The following is a 21,876-nucleotide window of genomic DNA, read 5'->3' on the forward strand; positions in this document are numbered from 1 at the left end:
ACAGGCGTCTGTGGGGAGGCCATTTTGTCCATGTAGGCTGCATGCAGCCAACAAATTGTAAATTCAGAGTGCGTATGACGGGTGTGGTCGGCCCTGGGGCCGACCAAACAGTCAGCGCACTCAGAGTGGGCAAGCCACTCCTCCCCTGGACTCCCCCCAACCAGGCATACCCTTCTGCTTTCTCGCAGTGCGAGAAGCAGACACATTAGATGGTATTTAAAATACCATTTTATGTTTCTGCTTCTCGCACTGCAAGAAACCAGTGGGTTGACGCTCCTCCGCCCACGTGGAGGAGTCACCCCTGAGTCTGTTGTGTAACCGGAAAGGGTGAGAGTTGCCTGAGACCGCATTGGTGACACGGCTGGAGATGTTAACCCCTTCCATGCACATGACGGAACGGTTCCGTCATGAGCATAAGGTGGCCTGTGCTTATGACGGAACCGTTCCGTCATGGTTCCATAGGCCCAATGGAACGTTCAGCACCGGGGGAAAATTCGCGCAGCACAGAAGGGGTTAAGCAGCTTTTCTCAAGCATCAGAAGGAAGAGTTTAATGGCATCTCTCTAGTGTTCACCTGCTTCCCCTAACAACTCATTGTTGGGGTTCAAGTGAAGTGACATGGCTAACCTGAAAGTCTCCAGCTCACAGGGGACCGTAGAAACAATGAAAATATGACCATCCGATATGGGCACTTTACAAGCCGCCGCTTTGAAGTTTACTAGTTTCACGTAAGTAGCTTAGCCAGTTCGAGTCAAATTTTTGTTCTTGTATTCTGGGTCTTGTAGTATTACTTATCCATTATAAATTCAGGACTACGTATTCTGGAAGGGAAAGGAAAAAATCTGGACTGATCACTTAACTATCCAAAAACTGTGAAACCTTGAGCTCTGTGGATTACACCATGCACTTGCCTTGTCAGATTCCTGTTGTGTCTGCCTTCCTGCTGGCAATGTGACCAGAAAAGGGACTGAGGATAATGCGCCACAACATCTCCAGAAACATCCTCGCTACTCGTCACCTACAGGAAAGAAGAGAACCTTTGTGACTTAAGATTTCTGGTCCATGTTATTGCACCAATAAGCTTTCAAATACTAATCTCCAGCACACGTTTGCGCAGTTACTTGAGATTAGATGCCCCCACCCTCTAAAGTGGGTTTTAAACAACCGCGTACACCTCTGTTGCATGATTTGAAAAACTATCCAAGCTGGGTTTTTCTTTAAGAAGTCAAAACCTTCTGGTAGATGTAGTTTTTTGGTTTTAATTGCAGGTAGTTATCCAATGGACCACTGCTTAGTCCCCTGTTATGTTCTTAAGTGAGAAACATTTTTGAAGGAGACCATGGTGGGCATGGGTTGCTTTAAAAATTATTCCGATTTGGGAATGAAAATGCATAGACAGGGAGGGAACTTATGTTCCTTGCAGGCCATAATACCTGCATTTGCAGTCAATTTCAGGGGATAAGACAGGCTGCAATGTGACCAACAAATACATCGGTTGTATCGTAAAATGCATCCCTGTTCGCAAGCTAGTGAGTGTGCAATTTGCATAGCTCTGGTGTATGAACAGGGAATGTACTTCAGGTTCTTAGTCCTCTTGGGCTCAGAGTCGTCCAAGTTTGCAACTTGTAGGTTCCTTGTGACTGAACAGATAAGACTGCATGTGTTTTTTTACACCGTTTGTGACTGAAAAAGGGCTATTTACAATGTACAGAACCCCTTGTATAAGTCTATCCCACTTGTTACGGCGTGCCTGGGGACTTGTGTGCTGATGCGGTAAATGCTTTCAAGTCTGTTAGACACGAGTTGGCCTTTAATTGAACACCCTTTCAAATTTCCTATTCCTCTACATTCTTGAGCAAACTTTTCACCTTGCTCGTGTCGGTGTGGAAGTTGGGCCTAAACTGTTTTTTAACCACAAACGGCTGTGTGGTTTCCTTCTTTTTTTTTTTTTTTTTTTTGTGTGTGAAAGTTTTTATTAAATGAAATCATAAACATATACACAGTCCTATTTATCCATGTCAGCGATATTTTCGTACAGGGAATAACACTGTTCAGGCGTCATAATTCAACATAAACCATATACTCAACAAATGAATAATCACTAGGGGAAGGTAGGGCTAGGGAGGTGGGGGTGAAGGGAACCTCCACTCATGTGTTCTCTGCAGTGTGATTTGTCCATCATGTTTTGGGATGCAGTTTATTTCCTCTGTACTGGTCCATAGGGAGCTACAGAATCGAAGAGTAGTTTTACCACATTCATGCTGCGTAAGAGTGCCTGTTGCACCATGGTGCCAATGTAGTATCTAGGTTAATGGAAATGGGGTTGTGAGTTCTTTTCGGTGACAGCTGGGGCACGGGAGAGGGAGTCGAGGTAGGCTGCTGTATCTGCCATAGATAGCAGCGATAAATATGCCTTATGTCTTTGGGTCATGTAGTCTGGGGCTGGAGTGTTGCTTATATTTCGGTTTGCATACCACAATGCGGCAGGCTTCGCAGCCATGCGTCTTTCATGGGGCTGTGTTTGGTTCCCAAGTGTATCGCAATTTCCCTCTTCGCTAGCAGCAATGCTATGGTGATCAACCTGCGGTGGCATCGTTTTTTAGCGCTGACTATTCCCAGCAAGGCTAGTTTTGGAGAGGGAGGGAGCGGGGTAGAGATCACGTCAGACTGTCTGGAATATGTCTGGCCAGAATGCAGCTATCTGGGGGAAAGTCAACGCCATGTGGGCGAAGTCAGCGTCCCGAGTCTGGCATTTGGGGCAGTTGGACGGTTTGGTGGGGTCATATTTGGTCAGTTGCCACGGAGTGATGTACGCCCTATGCACAAACCTGAAATGGAGGAGTTTATGCCTGTTGTTGGGGGATACCCTCTGTATTTGTTCATGACAACAGGCCCACTGCTTGTCAGTCAGTGATTGACCCAAGTCTTCCTCCCACCGCTGTCTCACCCGCCTGTCCCGAACCTGCTTGAATTCCAAACATGCCCGTTACAACTTGGTGACCAGATGGTCCCCTTCTTTGTCGGTTATAAGTAGCTTCAGTGGTGTAAAATCCAGAGGCAGGGATGGGAATGTAGGAGTGGCCCAGCTGAGTGCCCCCGAGTAGTCTAGTCGCTACAAATGTATCAATGCATGTCAGTTCAGAGTGTGCGGAAACGGCCATCATGGTTATTCCCTGTCTGGGAATAGGGAACCAATGGTACACAGCTTCAATTTGTTGAGAGTATGCTGTATCACTGTCTCGGATGCGAGTGGTAGAAACGGGTTTTCTGGAAGTTGGAGATCATGTGAATACAGGGTGCTGGTGCCCACCATTCGACTGAGTGTGCTCCAAGCCCAGCACGTAGTAGATAGGGGTTGTATATCATTGGGGTCGAGTGGTATACCCAGTTGGAATAGTGATCCTAGCGATGTGGGAGGAGCCAAGTTCCGTTTGGGTTTAGTGTATGGTATACGGGCGTCTGGGTAAAACCAATGACGGGCAATTTGAGCATGTGCTACCAGGTAGTAAAGATGGAAATCTGGGACAGCAAACCCTCCCCGGTCGTAAGGAAGTGTTAGTGTCCCAAGCTATTCTTAGTCTGCACCGCCCCAGACCAATCTGGTAAGCAGACCCCTCAATTGTGTGACGAAAGCATTTGTAAGTGGGATGGCTATATTAACAAATAGATACAAGAACCGGGATAGGACAATCATTTTGATGAGGGCGATACGTCCTGCCATAGATATTGGTAACTGGATCCATCTCTCAACTTGCGAACTAAGTTTTGTAATAGCTGGCCCGTAGTTGAGAAGTATAACTTGTTCCTTCTATGTAGTATGATGCCACGGTATTTGGTGGTATCTCCCGCCCACCGGAGGGGCAGCTCTGTCTCCCCTGGGTTGGCAGAATCGGTAATCGGAAACATCTCGGATTTTTCCAAGTTAATTCATAACCCAGATATGGCACCAAAGTGACATATTTCTTCGATTCCAGGTTGTAAATTAATGTTGGGGTGTCTAGCTGTGTGGTTTCTGCTTGGGCTTACGCAATATTTTCTTGTTTCATATTTTCTACAGCATGTTCATTTTTTACATTACCTACAACACACTCTTAAAAAAGGCTTTTGCAAACCCTTCAAAATTTAAAGTGAGAGGTGTGAAAGGGGCGTCCTCTCTAATCTGAATTTTGGAAAGCGATGCATCCATGTTTTGTGACCGCAGTTGCTATAGCAAACTATTGATCAGTTGCCAACCCCAACGTTTGGTGGTAAATGATCCACAAAGGCTTTGGAAATCATGTTGGCGGTCTCAATGGAGCTGATAGTCCAAGGGATCACTGCCTGCTCCCGCTGTGTCTTCACAAACGAGGAAAGTTTTATTTTTTAAATAGCAGTAGCTGTCCTTTTAATAGTCAAAGGCTGATTCCCCCACCCCCAAATATCCATGTTTATGAAAATAAATGCAGGAACGGTAGACTGACTCTTGCAGACATTCATCCCTGCTTTGTTAGGCAATTACAAGCGAGTGCAAACTTCGAATTGCCCAATTAATCATTAGACAGGGTTTTTATGGCAGCTTTCCCCAGCAAATTGCCAATTTGCGATCTGACTAATTAGTGCATGCATTGTATTGCAAATTGCATTACCAGTCGAGATGTAATTTCCATAACCGTGGTGTGCTGACATTGATTGTATTTCCAGATTTAGTTTCTTTTGAACTCTGCGTCGTTCAAGTTAACCTTCTACCACTTTATGGTTGAACAGAAAACACTGTGGTGATTCAGTAAGAATGACATGAAAAAACAACAAGGCTTATTGAATGTTCTTATATACTCATCCATAAATTTTACATGTCTGCCCATCTGCCTTTCTGTCTTTCCGCCTGTGGGGGATGACAAGAGCCTTTGATCCGCTTGCTGACAGTCTGTAGTGAAGTGATGCCTGTTTTCCACAAGTATTTCAGTGGGGCTGTAATAAATCAATGTTTTTTTTGTAATTTGGTGTAACTTGTTAACCCTAGTTATCTGTGTAGCTAGTTGGACTTTGACTGTTTTAGTAAGCATTACATCTGGGCATGTGTGCGCATTATTGGTTTCAGCTGTCTTTTCACACTTCACCAGGGCCGGGACTGGCCGTAGCAGGCACCAGGCATTTCCTTGGTGGACCGGAAGGGTGAGGGCCGGTTTTGGACTCCAGGGAGCCGGTTTTGCAGCAGTGCTGCAATATTGGCTGATTATAACGAAAGCGGCAGCAGGAGTGGTGCTTCCCACTAACATGCCCCAGCCACCACCACCGAGGTGGGGGGGGTGGGGGGGGGGGGGGGGGGGGGGGTGGAGAGGTTGAGCTGATTTCCAAGGCTGGTTTCAGTTCATAGTTCCCCACGCACTTCACCTCACTGGGCTGTTGTGTTTCTTACATGTCTGGACATTAGGGTAGCATCTGACACCCTGGGCTTGCCCTTTGGCACCCCTGGCATTGTCCTTGTTACCTCTGTCCTCAGGTGCTGTAAATGCAGCAGAAAGAACGGATAGTAAACAGGGCACTTAATGACCTCGTCTTTTTCTGTGATTTCCATTCATTGGAGTTCTCTGCCCTCCTAAGCGGCAAATAAGAGACCGTAGTGGGCTTAAGGGTGGGACAAAAAGACAACCTTACGATTCATTAGTGAGTCAAAGGGTGATGTCCCTTCACTACCCCTGGCATTGTGGTGAATCAACTTCCATGTTTACATGGACTAAGTCAGGTGCTTAACGGTTGTTTATATTTCATATCTTTCTTGTGTTTGGTTTGTGTGCGCAGTGTAATGGCCGTGTGTCGATTAACAGGAGTGGGGGTTAAGCTTGGCATGGGTTGTAATTTTTGACCACACTGGTGTTTAGGGAGATAATTATAGTTCCAATTTGTGAAGCGTGAACACACCACCCTTAAGGGTTTCAAGGCGCTGAGGGTCGTCGGGGAGATTAAGTGAGCTATTGCCTAGAGTTGCACGGTGCTGACCTGCCGCTGGTGCCAGGGATCGAACCGTGAGCCCTGTGCTCTAGAGTCAGCGGCTCTGCCTCACCTCTCCTGGTACTGGCCTGTATTGTTGTCTAGACTACCTCTCCGTGGAGAAGTGTGGCTCAATGATTAGAACGGCAGACCCTGATGCAGAAGTCTAGCCCGGGACCAGGGTTCAATTCCCCGCCTCGGCGGGTCTTGGGCTTAAAATTCCACGGACCTGATAATTCTCGCCTCGGTGCCTGTTCCAATCATGGAGTCCCACTCTGCAACTCTGGGCAATAGCTTGCTTAATCTCCACAACAGCCCCCACAACGCTAAGGATGCCTGGCCTCCACCTTGGGGGTGCCCAGGAGTGGACGCCTCACAGGGAAAACCAGGATGGGTTCCACAGCGGTATTCGTACAAGCGCCTTGAGACCCTTGTGGGTGAGTAGTGCGCTATACAAGTATCAATTTACATTTATTTACATTTACATTGGCGCTCTAATATGTCCTCTTCCCATGTATGACTAGTATTTGACTAGCAAGAGCTAGCCACCTTGAGTCCTTGATCCCCTGCGGCAGGTAAACGTTCAGTGAGCATTGTGCTTCATCCGGAAGGCTTCACCTGATCGTGGTGTGGCAGGATCCCTGGAACATGGACGACTAAGCATAGTCCTTCATCTGTAAACTGAGTCCTGGTCTAAGTAGCATTGCTTCTGGAACAGTGCTTGCCTTCCTCTGCCAGCTTCCAAAGGCACACCCTCAGGCTTGTTGATGTTGGTTCATCTGATGTTTGTATAGTGCAGATAGTGCCACCAGCATTCCAATTAGGTGCTGCTGTTGAAAAAAACTTACATCTACGTACAATAGACTCCAACTGCATATTGACACAGGTATGTGACAAATAACACAAAAAAACCTATAAAGGTGGCACAATATGCTATTCCGTTGATCAATTACATGCCAGCAGTTGTAAAGAACAAAGCCGATAACGTTATGACATTAAACCACATCAACATTACGACATCAAACCACATAAAAAGCATCTGCCCCAGAGGGACAGCCTCTTTATTGCTCCTCTGGCATTGACTTTATTAAGTTGGATGGTTGATTGGTGCCCTAGCAATCACACTGCTCCTTACTCCCGCTGTATTTCCTGTACAAAATAAATCTTACAATAGAAGACAATACCAAGAAACTACCCATACTTCTTGTCACATCAGAGAATCTTTAATTTTTCGTTTACATATTAAAATGAGCTGTCACTTAGATTTGTACTTATGTTCTAAACAGGGCCAGCTTTAGGCCAGTGCGATCGGTGCGGCCGCACCGGGCGTTGTCCTTAGGGGGTGCTATTGTCTTTTAAAATAACATATGGGTTTAAAAGCACCTGTAGCAGAGTTCCTTGTGTGTCCTGCAGTTTTTAGGCAACAATAAAAACATCAGAATAACTGTGATAATTAGTGTTCCTGCTGGAGAGAGGGCGGAGTTTTGTCTAGTGGCAGTTTTGACTCATGAAGTAATGAAGAGGGTTAATGTGCCTGCTGCAATATGCGTACCATGCAGAACTCTGCATAAGTGAGTTACGAGTAGCGCTGTAAAAAATTAAATGCATGTCTTGGCGGGGTTATGGAGAGATCAATGCCACTGTTTGAGGGTGGTAGTTGGGTAATTCGTAGAGAAGTAGGTCATGAGGGGCGCTAAAAAAGAATGTTGCGCTAAGACAGGCCCTGATTCCATTTGTGCCAACCTCATATCAGGGAATCCCCGCTCTGCTGAACCTGGAAGTGGTGTGGGTTTTCGAACTGGAAGCGCAGGTCTGTGGAAGCGGTTATAGACCAAAGCTTTCTGTTTGATGTACTAAATTCTGTCTGCCTCAGCAGCTGAGATGGAGAAGGGCCTTTCATCATTTTTTTATAGGAGCCCCAGTACACGAGTTTGAATTTGAGATTCAATACTCTCCGATCTAAGACTACTCCATATTGTTGTTGCATGGTATATTTTTTAGCCAAAATAATCCCAGTTGAATCCCTTACAACTTCACTTGGAATTTCTTGTCAATGGTAAAATAGCATATCATACTATATTACAAGTGGCCATCGCATCGGTTTGCACCAGCGGTTTCATGTGTTACTCATGCTTTGGGCATATATTTGACAAAGTGTAGAGATGCCAGTAAGCTACATCATAGCAAACACAAGGAGATGATGGACGGAGCGCTGAACCTTTTCAGACACTCGCCTCCAGTCACAGATCCGGGTTGAAGCCATCATAATTCTTAAGCTCACTTCGCCACCTCAGTTCAGACCCAGCCATATGCAAATCAGTCTTGACCCTGTGCCTCATGGGAACAGTCCAGCCCGAACTGCCAAGCCAGGTCTTTCCTGAACTGGAAACAAGCATCCTGGAACCGGTTTCTGGTAAAGTGAGCAAGAGACCCACGTCTGGGCATACCCTGCCAACTTAGGGCGAACAAACTAAACACAAGGAGATGATAGACGGAGCCCTGAAACCTTTAAGACACCCCCCCCCCCTCCCCCCCGCCACCCAAGTCACAGATCTTGGTTGAATCCATTATAATTCTTTAGACCCATATGCAAATCGGTCTTGACCCTGTGCCTCATGGGAACAGTCCATCCCGCTCTACCAAGCCAGGTCTTCCCTGAACCAGAAACAAGCATCCTGGGACCGGTTTCTGGGTAGCACCCTTCATCAGCCGGCTATCTTGAACCCAGTGGCAAAGTGAGCAAGGGACCCACGTCTGGACATACCCTCCCAACTTAGGGCGAACAAAGAAAACACAAGGAGAGCATGGACGGAGTGCTGTAACTTTTCAGACACTCACCCCAGTCACTGATCTGGGTTGAATCCATTATCATTCCTGTGCTCTCCATGATGCTGGAGTCAAGCTATCCTGTCTGATGAGGGCTGAAAGGCTGAAACCGGTCCTAGGATGCTTGTTTTCAGTCCATGGAGGACCTGGCCTGGCAGTTCGGGCTGGACTGTTCCCATTGGGCACAGGGTCAAGACTGATTTGCAAATGACTGGGTCCAAACTGGAATGGCATGGTGAGCAAAAAAATGATGGTTTTGGGCCCAGATCTCTGTACTGGGTGGATGTATGACATTGTTCTGCATTCTATCCATAAATTGTTCTTTTTGCATTTGTCACCCCGAATGGGATGGGTATGCCCAGATGTGGGTCCCATGCTCTCGATGCCACTGGAGTAAAGCTATCCTGGCTGATGAGGGCTGAAAGCCTGAAACCGGTTCTAGGATGCTTGTTTCCAGTCCAGAGAGGACCTGGCTTGGCAGTTCAGGCTGGATTGTTCCCATTGGGCGCAGGGTCAAGACTGATTTGCATATGGCTGGGTCCAAACCGGAATGGCATGGTGAGCTAAAAAAAACTATGGATATAGGCCTAGATCTCTGTACTGGGGTAAATGTATGACATTGTTCTGCATTCTGTCCATCAATTGTTCTTTTTGCAATAAGCTACATCATGGCATTCACCTGGGTAGACACAGACTGCGAGAACAAGACTAAAATGACTCTGAACCTATAGAATTGTTACGAGTTCCTCAGTTCAAAAATGGATATCGCCTTTGCCCAACATAAGATTGTGGCTTCTAGTTATTTGTAGGAAGTAATGATCTCTGGAAAATATATTTTTGGGAAAGGCAAGTCAATATTTTCAATCAGTCATTTTGTAGTCAGACAAGCATCACTGTAATTCACATCATTGAACGTTATAGCCCAGAATCTACACAATAACCAGTTGCTATTGTAACGTGCATCTTAAACGGGAAACCATTGACATGATAGGTTTCGCAAATGGACTGACTTGTAAAACGAATAGAATAGTGCCATTTACTGAATTTGTACCTATGATATTTGTATATATGGTGGTTCCCTTGAGCATAACTGTAAATTGAAACTGATCTACACACTATATTAACCCATAGCCTCATGTGTACAACTTTTCTAAGCACTGTGGAGTAAAACAATGATTTTTCATTTGCTTTTAGCCTATGTACACACTGAAAAAACAAAGGCTAAAGTGACTTTCTAGTTAGGAATGGCTAACAAACCTTACAAATTCAGTAAAAAACCAAAGGTTAAAGGGACGTTATTGTTAAGTAAAAATGCCAGATAAAACATACCGCTTTAAACAAACAATCAGTTATAGCAATTTAAAATAACTATAACTCGTCCCTTAAAAAGTATCTGTAACTCGTTCCCTGCCCTGCACAGTGTTGGCATCACTGATGTCATTTCAAATGTTGCAGTGGTATATGGACCAAGATCTAGCTTGCTGCCAAATTTGCTTTAATCCCATTCAGCTGATTGGGCTTAGCTGTTTTTTCCTATAGAAAAATGAATAAGGAAAATGCGTTTTGTCCCCCGCCCCTGCTTTTTTTCAGGCCGCTGCATGACTGGTCACCTCAAATCTTTCCAGGAAAGAACTAAGGTGGAAGAACTACTTTTTGCAAAGTTTTGTGTAGATTCATCAATTAGTGTCAGTTATTAGCAAACAAAATAAAAACTATCTGTTGTGGAAATGTGGTCCTAACTAGAACTACCCAGTGGCGACTATCTCTGGGTTACATATTTATCTATATAATAGTAAAACACTCTGAAATAGACTCTAAAATCGTAAAACAATCTGAATGTACAGCGCTTGGAAACCCTAATGTGCTAAGTCTGTGCTTTACAACACAACTTCAAATAAAATTAAAATCCTACTCCTACACTTGAAGCTGGTTTATGTGTTGCCCCATCAATAATGAAGGCATGCCTTATACAATAGCTTTTCTTTTTCTTAAGGGCCTGAACATTAATTCACATAATGTCAAGGATTACTGACTGCATGAAACATGAAATTCTACAGCAGCCACCTCCATTTTAGGACACAGCATCAATATAACTCTTAATCTGTAACCACATTCAGTGCCTAGGCAAGAAACCATGACTTACATCGGTGCATTTTGAGAATTAAAGCACTTTTATCCAAAACACTATACACACAATCATTTAGTCAATTAATAAATCCTATAATTAGTACAAGGGCAAATAAAATATTATTTTAAGAAAGTGACACAATTTTTATGAAAAAAAGGGTAACTGGTAAACAAGAAAGGCTGGATTTTAAACTAGGTGTAAATTCCACTTGCTTCATAGGGAGAAAATAGGTTCCAGAAAAGAACACTACAGCTTCAGGGTGAGATGGTAAGATGAGAGAGGTAGCAAGTTGAGTTGGATTGTCAGACGAATTTCTTTTTTTATAACACATTTTATTGGGTTTTCCAGAAAAAAAGATGCTCACACAACAATACATACATTACATTTCAAATACACAATGAAGTGACATGACGCATAGTTTCATGGTATGTATTTGTGCATTACAGCTCTCAAATAAGTTGTATCATGCAGATCGATGTTTGGAAGCCAACGGTTTGTCTCTGGATAAAAGAATGGTGTTTAAGAAACAATACTACTTGGTGAAGAGCTATGTCAGTAACCCCATCCCTTCTCTACCAACGGGCGGGTACACCTAGTGTTGTGCAACAAAGGAAAGACAAAAGGGGTGAACTATCCTATCTGCGCGTATTTCTGTTGTAGAATGTATTTGTGCTAGTTTGCCAATACATAATTTTGTTGAGGGGGATTGGGGCATGAAGCTTTGGTTTTGTCCGCCTCTATCTGGACTAATATGTGTGACGTCGCCATCGCTTCAGTCCTCCACGGGATTAGAATTTGTGCATTGGCTATGTGTCAGTTGCATCTTGCTGGTGGAAAGGGTCTAACCGTATTCGGCTGTGACCATCTCCAATGCCTTGAAGGACTCCAAAAGGAGGTCTCCGTTCATGGTGATGGGGTTTTTACTCAATCCGCATTGTTCTTCCTTTGCAAGTCTCCACTTTCCGCCAACCAACCCCTCCTTTCAGGCAAGCAGAGTAGGTGTCGCTGTTGATTTCCATTGCCTAGTCATAAGGCGTTTCGCTAGTATGAGCACTAAGTCTGCAAATTTCACCTGCACTTTGTAACAGTTAGCAGCCGGCCTTTTACCAGCTGCCCTCCACAGTACTCCTGGCAGTGCTCTCCAAGTCCTACACTCCACAAAGCAGTCATTCTAAAACATGTCCGAGAAAATAAGATGGAACAAAAATGTTTGATTAAAAGAAAGCCGAGGTTTTAAATGTGAACCATTTTCAGATTCCTTCCCACATATGGTTAACAAATATTGATAGGAGATACAGAACTTATCATATAGGATCCAATATTTATAATGAATCCCTGCTATTCTGCCACCCTTATCGGCCATTGCCTAAATAGCACACAAAACTGGAATAGCGATGGAGTGCCTGATGGGGCTATTGGTCTCAAGGTAACGCAAGGTATGTTTTTCAGAGTGCTCGCTTAGCGTCAGTGGTTTCTTGGTGCTAAAGCAATAAAAAGGTGATGCATATCAGTGCTTAATTTATTGCTGCTTAACCACTTGCATCATTTTTCATATTTGATCTAATACAGATGTAGACTGACGATGTACAAATCATTTTTGATCTTGGCCTAAGTGGTCAGTCTGGATGGGGTTACTGGGCTGTGACCCCTCTATAAAGGGGATAAAAGCAGTACCAAATGTGTTGGAGCCCCATATTCCCTTGTAGGTGAGGCACACATGGTAATCCGTAATAGTCATTCCCTTTTTAACAAGATCAATCGGACAATGTGAATAGTCTTGAGAATTGAAAGTCCATTTCAGGTTGCATTCTACACAGATATAAGTTGTGAGCCATCACGGATACCATTTAGTGAGGATTGTGGACTACCGGAATGCATTTGTGTTGAGTGTTCTTTGTTCTAGACATATCAGCAGATAATGATCCTCTGGGCTATCGATTTAACACTGTAAAGGAGGAGGCTCACAGGCCTTCCAATACTTGAGCACTTCTTCCAAGAGGGAAACACACAGGAAAATAGCTAAACTAGAAAGAGTACAAAGCTTTTTCTTGTCGAGTGTTATTGCAGGTTTTGTGTATACATTTCCATGTTTGCTAGACGAAGTGAATTGACCAAGGGGTTTAACTTTTCACCAATGCACAGATGATAACCTGTTTTATAAAAAAAAATAGTAGTGAATACAGAATAGTGCATTCATTCTATGGGTCAAGTTTGGACTCCACTCGACTCTTCCTTGAGCCCCCTTCTGTCATGAAAAGTGTGAGGTGCAATTTAATTTTAGCGTTAATTTAAATTGTTTCAATTTAAAGTATTGTAATTCTGTCCTAAAATTAAAAAGAGAATGTAAAAAGAAAAACGTGCACGAACATTAAATGCAGAACAATGTGATTGCCCCTTTTAATTGTATACGGCAAACACAATTTGTGAGTTGCAGTCTATTTTCACCATAAAGATTATTTTAACTTAATTGAGACAGCTTTTTCTACCACATTCCTCCCTATTCATTTGATGCTGTACTCTATTTCGATAGCTCTTTCATGGCCATGTACTTCAGAGAAGCCACCACCATTCATTTTAGTGACGGAGCAGTGGAGACCAATGTATTCATAAGTTAAAGCCACACAATGGGATCCAAATTAAATAATTTGTTCTTTGAAAGTAAATAACTGTTTGTTATCAAATTCCAAGCTTTTTCATTCACTGTTCTAGGGGATTGGCAAAGGAAAGAACAACACATTGACCTGATGCCAGACACATCCTACAAAAGTGCTCAAGGGATAGGCAGTTTGCTATCAAATGAGTTAAGGTAGCAGAATGTTACATCAGTTACAAGTGTTTGTATTTTTTATCTTATGCTGATATGGCTTATCCATTGGCTAATATATTCAGTTTATGGCAAAATACTTATTTTGTAGTTGACAATCTTATTGATTTGTGTGTTTTACCCCCAAACGCGCACTTCAGCAGGAACCCAATTAATCGGTTTGCCCCACCTTAGTGAGACTCGTCACCATTCTTCTTTGCTCCTTTGCATAGAATATCATCCCACCTTAATAGATCAATATCCTTCCTTAATAGGTAAATTCCAACATCGCCGTTTTCCATCATCCTAACCTAATAAATAAATACAATCCAGAAACCAGGTGTTGCACTCCTGGGTCCTCTAGACAACGTCATCATCGAATGTTTGCAGTGGGACATAATGTGGCGAAATGCCTGGAAATGTGAAGCACTACAAATACATCACAGAACAAGATTAATCTAAAGCAAACTTACTTTCCAGTCAAACAATAGATTGATGTTTTCATAGAAGGGCAATAATTAAGACCACTAATATTTGTAGAGTGTTCACTCTTTCACTCTTCATCTGTCATTGAAACATCTTTTAACACTTGCATGTTTGAACATTGTGATAACTTTAGCCCTTCAGACTCCTAATGCATCTATGAACACTACAAAAGGTTCATCGATGCCATTAGTGGCACTACTGTAACATAAAATAGCTTGGTATAAATTAGATAGATATTTATTGTTTCAAGTTATTTAAAACCCTCGCAATATAAAAACCCAATTCAAAATAAACAATTCATGGCTTAATCATTCAATAGTTATAGCTGCACTCGACTCTGTAAGGAGCCAAATTCAACTGCTAAGTGCAATGCAAATCACATAAAAATCAATAAGACTAGCACATAAAACAGAGCTAAACAATCTCCATACACCAAAAATAGATTTGTGACCCATCCCAAAAAATTATAATGCCCACTAGACCAGTTATTCTTGCTTGGCACGGCAGATGAGACCCTCCAACAGCATCTCTGCAAATTAATCCAAAAACATAAGCACACTCCCTACGAATATTTGTATAGAGTATCACCGCCCTACTAAATTACTACATTTTGGCTTGGGTCCGCTGATCAGATTAAGCAAATGGCACAGCATGTACTCCTAAGCCCATTAAACTATATTCTAAAACCCAGGAAATGTACTGATAGAAAAATACTATACTATTAATGAGGTAATTCCATATGATGGAAGCATTACCCAGAGTAACACTGGCCTTGAAAATACCCCCCCCCCTTGTTCTCATGACCACAGTTAATGGAAGGTACATTTGTTTGACCTCTTGCTGCACCCGACCCCCTAAGCTTCCTGGTGCTTGTTAAACCAAGACAACACTCGAAGCTATTGCGACTGTTTATCATTTCTAAATAAAACCGTTTTAAGATCTCTTCAACTGAATAGAGAATATTGCAGGCGCAAATACAGAGGAAGAGTTCCATAGTTTACTAGTGGCATAAGAACTGGCTCTTCCAGCATATGAGGATAAGCATGTAATAGTAAATTCAAGGAAAAAAAACTTTCCACATGAACATAAGGTGCATGTGGGACTGTATATCTTGAATGTTCTTATAACAAAACATGGAGCCTGCCATGTACCAACTTGTGTATAATACATAACGACTTAAATTGAATTCCCTGAGCTACTAGAAGCCAATGGAGCTGAAAGAGATTGCAGATAAAATTATCCTATGTTTTAAGTTTAGTCATAATATGTACTGTTACATTTTTAATATTGCAAAACACCTTAACTATACCTTTGGAAGAGCTAGAGAGCAAGCATTTTCATAGTGCAATCGAAATTGAAGACGTCACCTCTTGTTTGCGAAACTCAGACGGAATGTAAGGAAGGGCCTTGTAAATCCCAAAAACAGGTGAAAGTAACTTTAGAAATCTGGTGCTCAAGTAGTAACTTTTAGAACTTAATGTGAACCCCTGATGTTCTTCAGAGGTCACAGGAGAAGGTAAAACATGCCTATGATGTTGGGGCAGATTGTTGAGTCCCCTTTATCAATACCATGTTGTTGATTAGAACTTCTAGCAATCATTCAATTAAAAACCAGATGCAGGGCTTCCTATACACTTATGACAACGCTTGAATCATCACCAGCTTTTGGTGATAAATTGACCAGGATTTGTGTGTCATCTCTGAACATACAAAAATGAGCTCCCATTTTTTTTGTAAAGAGAAAGTCACTATTCCAGGGGACCTTATAGATACTGAACAATAGACGTGATAATTTAGAGTCCTGAGGAACATCTCGGTTAAATCAGTAAGGAGAGGATTGAGCCGATTGATACTTTATCATTTAGTAGTGGTCCTTCAAAAAAGAGACAATCCATTTAACCAAACATTCTTTCAGACCAAACGATTTAGCTCTTGGGAGGAGGCTGGTATCATTGAGTGTATGAAGTGGTGCAGAAGTCTAGCAGGATGAGTACACCAACTTCCCAGTAGTCCGAAGCCTCTGAAGGGTATCAAGTACTAGGATGACAGTGTCTTTTGCATTTCTAGAAGTTGTTTAGTCCTTGAATCTTTGAAAATCATCAGTGAAAGTAACCTGGCTCTAACCTCTTATGTGCATGTTTTTCCATATGCTGAGCAGGAATTAAACCAGCTGAAGGATAACATCATCGATATGCTTAAAGTGGTCATTTGCATTTAATTTTAGTTGTCTGTGCTTTCTCTGCGGTGCAGCATTTGTATGACTTCTCTGGCTAATAACCTGTTTTATTGTCTAGATGATTGATCTTCTATTGCCAGCCTGTAGAAGGTTAGAAGGCATGCAGAGCAGTTGCATATCTTGTAAATGGTCTTATATAACGTACAATATTTACAGCTAGTAATGGTCCATGCGCCTACAGCTCTTCACATGCTAAGACTTTGGAGCAAATGCTTATCATGGAAAAAGCAAATGTCCAAGTCCATAAAGGCTCAGTGCTGCTGACTGTAAAACCTCAACTAGCTGAAGGAGTCGCCCTTGAAATAGGGCAAGATGGACATACTTCAGTCATGTCAGGCTCATCCCTGAATGACATTGTCATGGAGGAGAATCTGTCCAATGTCACCATTAAAATAGCCAGGACTACTAAATAGTCACATGTTAGGATCACCTGAAAATGGCCGATGGGTAATGATCAGTCGCGTGACAGATTTGCCTCTAAAAGGCTCAGTGCTGCTGACTGTAAAACCTCAACTAGCTGAAGTGCAACAGGCTTTTTAAATTCTGTTCAGTTTCCTGTGTGACATTTTAAAAATAAACCATGCCATTTCAAATGAGTGGAATCATTGAATTATATTTGCAGTTTTGAGATAACTTAAGACAGGTCTGCGTTTTCTCCAGTATTTCGAAATGCTATTATTTTTAAAACTGTTTTAAGAGTACAGACTAGCATTTGCATAGATTATAGTTTAGCAATTGCATTGTAAAGGTAAAATGTGTTAGTTTTGGCAGTGCTTGTTTTCAAATCCTTCCATCTTCCTATCTTGCATTCAAGCAAAAGATAACTTATTAAAGTTTGGAAAAATAATAAACAAACCTTACCACCGAGAGAAACAGCATCATGCCATACTGTCTCACTCATACTATTACAGTTTTTAGCAAAATTCTCTGAAAGTACAGCTAATCCTGGATTCGTCAACTGTGTGAGCCAGTATCCAACATGTTCTTGGGTTATGTTTTTATTTCATATTGTAGCTTATGTTCATGAGTAGTATTCATTGTGGTTTGCATGTCCGCTCTCTGGTGCTCTTATTCTAATAATACTTTTTGGCAGTGCTCTCGTAAAAATGTTGGTCTTCTAGATTAGTCACACAGGCCTACAAACAAACGTTTGTGTCTGCCGACTTCTACCCCTTTTTGGTACACTGACTGAAGATCCCTCCAAACTTCCCAAGGAGCGAAGTGTGGCTCACTGGTTAGAGGCGGCAGACCCGTAAGCAGAGGACGGCCCGGGACCAGGGTTCGATTCCCGACGCGGCAGGGTTGTGGACCAGGGTCAGCGGACTCGATAATTCTCGCCTCGGTGCCTACTCTAGTCAGAGACCACACTCGGCAACTCTGGGCATCAGCTTGCCTCATCTTCGCCTCGGTGCCTACTCTAGTCAGAGACCACACTCGGCAACTCTGGGCATCAGCTTGCCTCATCTTCACAACGGCCCCCCCAGACCGCCGGGGATGCTTGGTCGCACCTTAGAGATACCCATCAGGGACCATCTCTCAGGGTGAGCCAGGACGGGTTCCCCAGCGGTCGAAGCGTGGAGATACTCCTCCGGGAGTCGATTCCTAGCGCTATATAAACCCGCAATTAAATTAAATTAAGGACTTTATGGTATTCTGAGGTTGTTTTTTTTAGGTATCACAGAGCCGGACAAATGAACTTATTTTTGTAGTTTATGGCATTTGTAGACTAGTTTCAATGCTTCTTTAATTAATATTGATATATTTTGATTAGACTAATAATAGAGGGTAGTACGCCTACTTTGTCCCACTTGGTACTTGAACCAGATTATGAAATGCTTGAGAGGTTACCCTTCAAATAAGATTTTATTTTATTTCATTTTTCCAGTGTACCTCCTGATTGGACTGATGGCAATGCTGCTTATCTTACAAACCTTCCACAAGGCGGCAGACCTTCATGGACTCACTGGCCTGGTCTTTATCCCCGCCGAGCAGCAGTTGGAGGCAGAGGACCAGGAGCAGATTCTCAACCCTAAATCCGGGACCTCGGAGCCATTGGAAGCAGAGTCCAACAAGCAGCAGCTGAATCCTTCTGCTCACACCAGTTACTCCTCTATCAATCGATAACTCCTGTGACACCCGGGGACATTCCCACAAACTGAATCAGTCTCATCCCTGGGTGAGGGAAGAAAGCGAGTAGGAGGGTATAATTCCTGAAAAGCATCTAATAACAAATTCTGACCTTTAAGCTTATGATCTGGGATAATAAATGAAACAACTTTAAAAAGAAAAAGTAACTTCATTTTTTAATTGTGTCATTAAGTATATACTTTTAGTTCTGATTCAGTTTGCAAATTAATCCCTTTTTTGTCAAACGTGGGCTTGTTGTTTGACAATAGACTCTCATAGAGTTCTTATGGTGCAGTGTTCCTCCATAAAACATTTTGTTTTATGGTGGAAGCTGAGAATATATAATTACGGCTATACTGTTTGTCAAAGGCCTTGAACCCGTTATATGCAAGAGTCTATCACGAGGGAGGAAGTCTGTAATGACTAGTATAGCCCTAGACCAAAGGGCTGTAATGCTGTTAGCACATACAGCATGCTGAGGGAAGAATGTTCTAGACTAAAAAGCACAAATCGAAAGAGAAACACTTCAATGTGAGAGCAGAATGTCTATAAGAGTAATTATTGACCCCGAGTCCGTCTTGTTTTTCAGCGTTCCGGTGTTCTCATGTGGCCCACTGCTGGTTGTTAAAGGCCTGCAGCAAGGGCATATAAGGAGGAAGAGGGCCTTTCACAACTGGTATAGCCAGAGGCAGCAGGGCTATAAGGCTATTAGAACATTCCACCAAGTGAGGTTAGATTGAATGTTCTAAATTAAAAAAGGAGAAACATGAAGACAAATATTGGAGTAGAAGGCTGCTACCAGCCATTATTAGCCCCAACCTACTTTGTCTTTTAGTGGAGCTCCCAACATTCCAATGTTCTAGGGAGAGGATTTTTAACAACTGGTACAGCCTGAGGCGGAAATGCTGTAAGGCTTTTGGAACATTTTACCCACTGAGGGTTGAATAATCTAAATTAAAAAGAGAGAAACAGAAAGGCAAATATTGTAATGTTGGAGCAAAAGTCTTATCCCAGTCTTTACAAACCATGAGCCACTTAATTGGAGCTCCCAACATTCTAATGTTCTAATATTTCCTATTTGGATCATAGTGTAGGGATGCAAAAGATGATGTGTTCTTTTGCACGCAGAGTTTTTCTCCTTGCGATCATGTTCACCTGCTTAGGAAAGTGCCATTCTGATTTAATGTACAATCCTGGACTTTGATCCTCCCATTTCTGTAAGTGGTTGAATATCTGACAATCAAGTCCAAATTATTTGGACACATAATTTATTATACTTTTCCTGCTGAAGAGAACCATGTGTCACTTTCTGTCATAAATGGTGTACAGAAAGCATGTTACTTTGAATAACAGCCTTTTGTATCCCTCACTCTTAAAGCATTGATGGTAGCAGGCTTGAATCTGGGGTGACCGATGACTGTGGACTGCAAGAAAACCAAAGACTTGAATTTGACATACCTTTTTAGACCATGATGCTTGATTGTTGAGCTGTGAGGACATCTGGTTTCTGCTTCGTTCATGTCATGTTATTCACAACATACTATCTCTCTGACAATTATTTTTCTTTTTTACATTTACATCCAATAAATTCAATTTTTTAACTATCCAGTTCTTTTTCTACAGGGTGGGTATGGATACGATTATTGCATATTTTTATATTTAAAAGAAATGCCTGTTAAAAAAAATAAAAAAAAGTCACTGCCATATATGGTTCCTCTTTTGATGTTCACTCCGCTTCTTCCACCAGACCAGGAGTGCTTAGTAATTTGAACAGCATTCAGGGAACACGTCCGGCACCATCTTACTAGTGCTCTATGTTAGAAGTGTAAAGAGAAGAGCTGACCATTCTCAAAACAACCTTTTACTTCTTTGGTGAAGCCTTTCTTGTGCAACAATATTGATGAACTAGTAAATAGGCACTGGATGAGGAAGATGTAAATCGACGAGAGAAGTAGTAATAAACGCTGATGACATGCCTAGTTGTTGATTTCTGAGATCTTTTAAGTTACTTGGGCTGCGGACATTTCCAACTCTCAGAAGCTCTGACTAACGTGTGACAAACTCTACACACAGTTTAATCAAGTTAAATGACAGTGGGTCTCTCTGAAGTCCACTACCAACAGCATGAATGAGATCAGCACACAACTGTAGCAGATACCCAAAAGAACGTTAGATCAGATTAAAAGAATAGTTACTATTCGATTAACTACAGTGCAGCCCTTAATAAAACAACCCAGCAGTATTAAAATCAATGGTCCCCTCAGGATCCAAAGGTCTGGCATGATAAACAACTCTAACCATCACATCAAAACATATGGGTACTCACGTCCATGGTTCCTATAGGGAATTTTATGCAAGCAGCAAATTGTCTTGAAGAACGACTATGGTCTGATGGTCAGCGTTATGGCTACCATGAAATGATTTCTCCCTAAAAATGAGGTGGCTCATCAAATAACAGCGGGGAGTTCATTAATAATTTAATGTATATGTCGCTGGTGAAACTTCGGTTATTGCTCATAATATAGTCAACTGGATCATGGTAACAACATGCACCTCACATGTTGGAGGGGAGTAGATAATAAACAAATTCCTAATATACTGACAACTTCATAATAAGATTGTGTTCTTTTATTTTTCAAGAAGTATGCTGATGTTCATAATTTACTAATGTCAAAGGGATTACTAGAGTTACCACACCCTTCCTGCAGTTTTAGGCATGGATGGCTGTTAACATCTATGAACTATTTTCTGTCAGGGGGATGTGAGGTTTTGATATCTGGATTACTCACTGCAAGAATAATATAATGGTATATAATCACTCCCTACTGTAAGTGGCAGATAAGCTTCCAGGTGGAGTCTTAGGGGTTCATTTAGAGTTTGGCAGAGCGAGAGCACTGCCCTAAATCACTGGTGCCCCTGCCCCATCCAAATTAAGGTACCCACGCTCTATTTAGAGTTGGGGTAAAGAGCGGAGTATACACAGATGGAGCCTCAGTTGGCCCCACTGGTGCCAGCTGAAATTATACTTTGTGCAATAGCATTTATTTATTTATAGTGTATTTTATTTAGTATGTCGTTTTATATATTGCTAAGTATTTCATGTTTAGGTCAATTCACTAGACTTTGCTGTGTATCTTCCAGTATGCGCCTCATCCTAATAATAGAATGGATAGGGAGAAGAACCTATGGACTTGAGAAAACATTCCAAAGCCAAAATTAATAAGGCGATATCAGCGGACATTATAGGAATCCACAATGAATACCGCTTTAGCTTGAAGAAAAAATCAAAACAATAGAACCGCTT

General features: G+C 42.3%; 1 protein-coding gene across 1 annotated transcript in view; it reads left to right on the forward strand.

The window, feature by feature from the left end:
* The window catches only part of KCNK6 (potassium two pore domain channel subfamily K member 6), a 202,845-nt gene extending 182,569 nt beyond the window's left edge, over positions 1 to 20,276 (forward strand). The window contains exon 3 of the mRNA XM_086938224.1: positions 18,331 to 20,276. Within this exon, the coding sequence (XP_086794350.1) occupies positions 18,331 to 18,569 (239 nt within the window). The 3' untranslated portion in view covers positions 18,570 to 20,276. The remainder of the gene's footprint in view (positions 1 to 18,330) is intronic.
* Positions 20,277 to 21,876: the final 1,600 nt, after the last annotated feature.

The sequence above is a fragment of the Lissotriton vulgaris genome, chromosome 9 (assembly GCF_964263255.1).
Source record: "Lissotriton vulgaris chromosome 9, aLisVul1.2, whole genome shotgun sequence".
Classification (NCBI taxonomy): Eukaryota; Metazoa; Chordata; class Amphibia; order Caudata; family Salamandridae; genus Lissotriton; species Lissotriton vulgaris.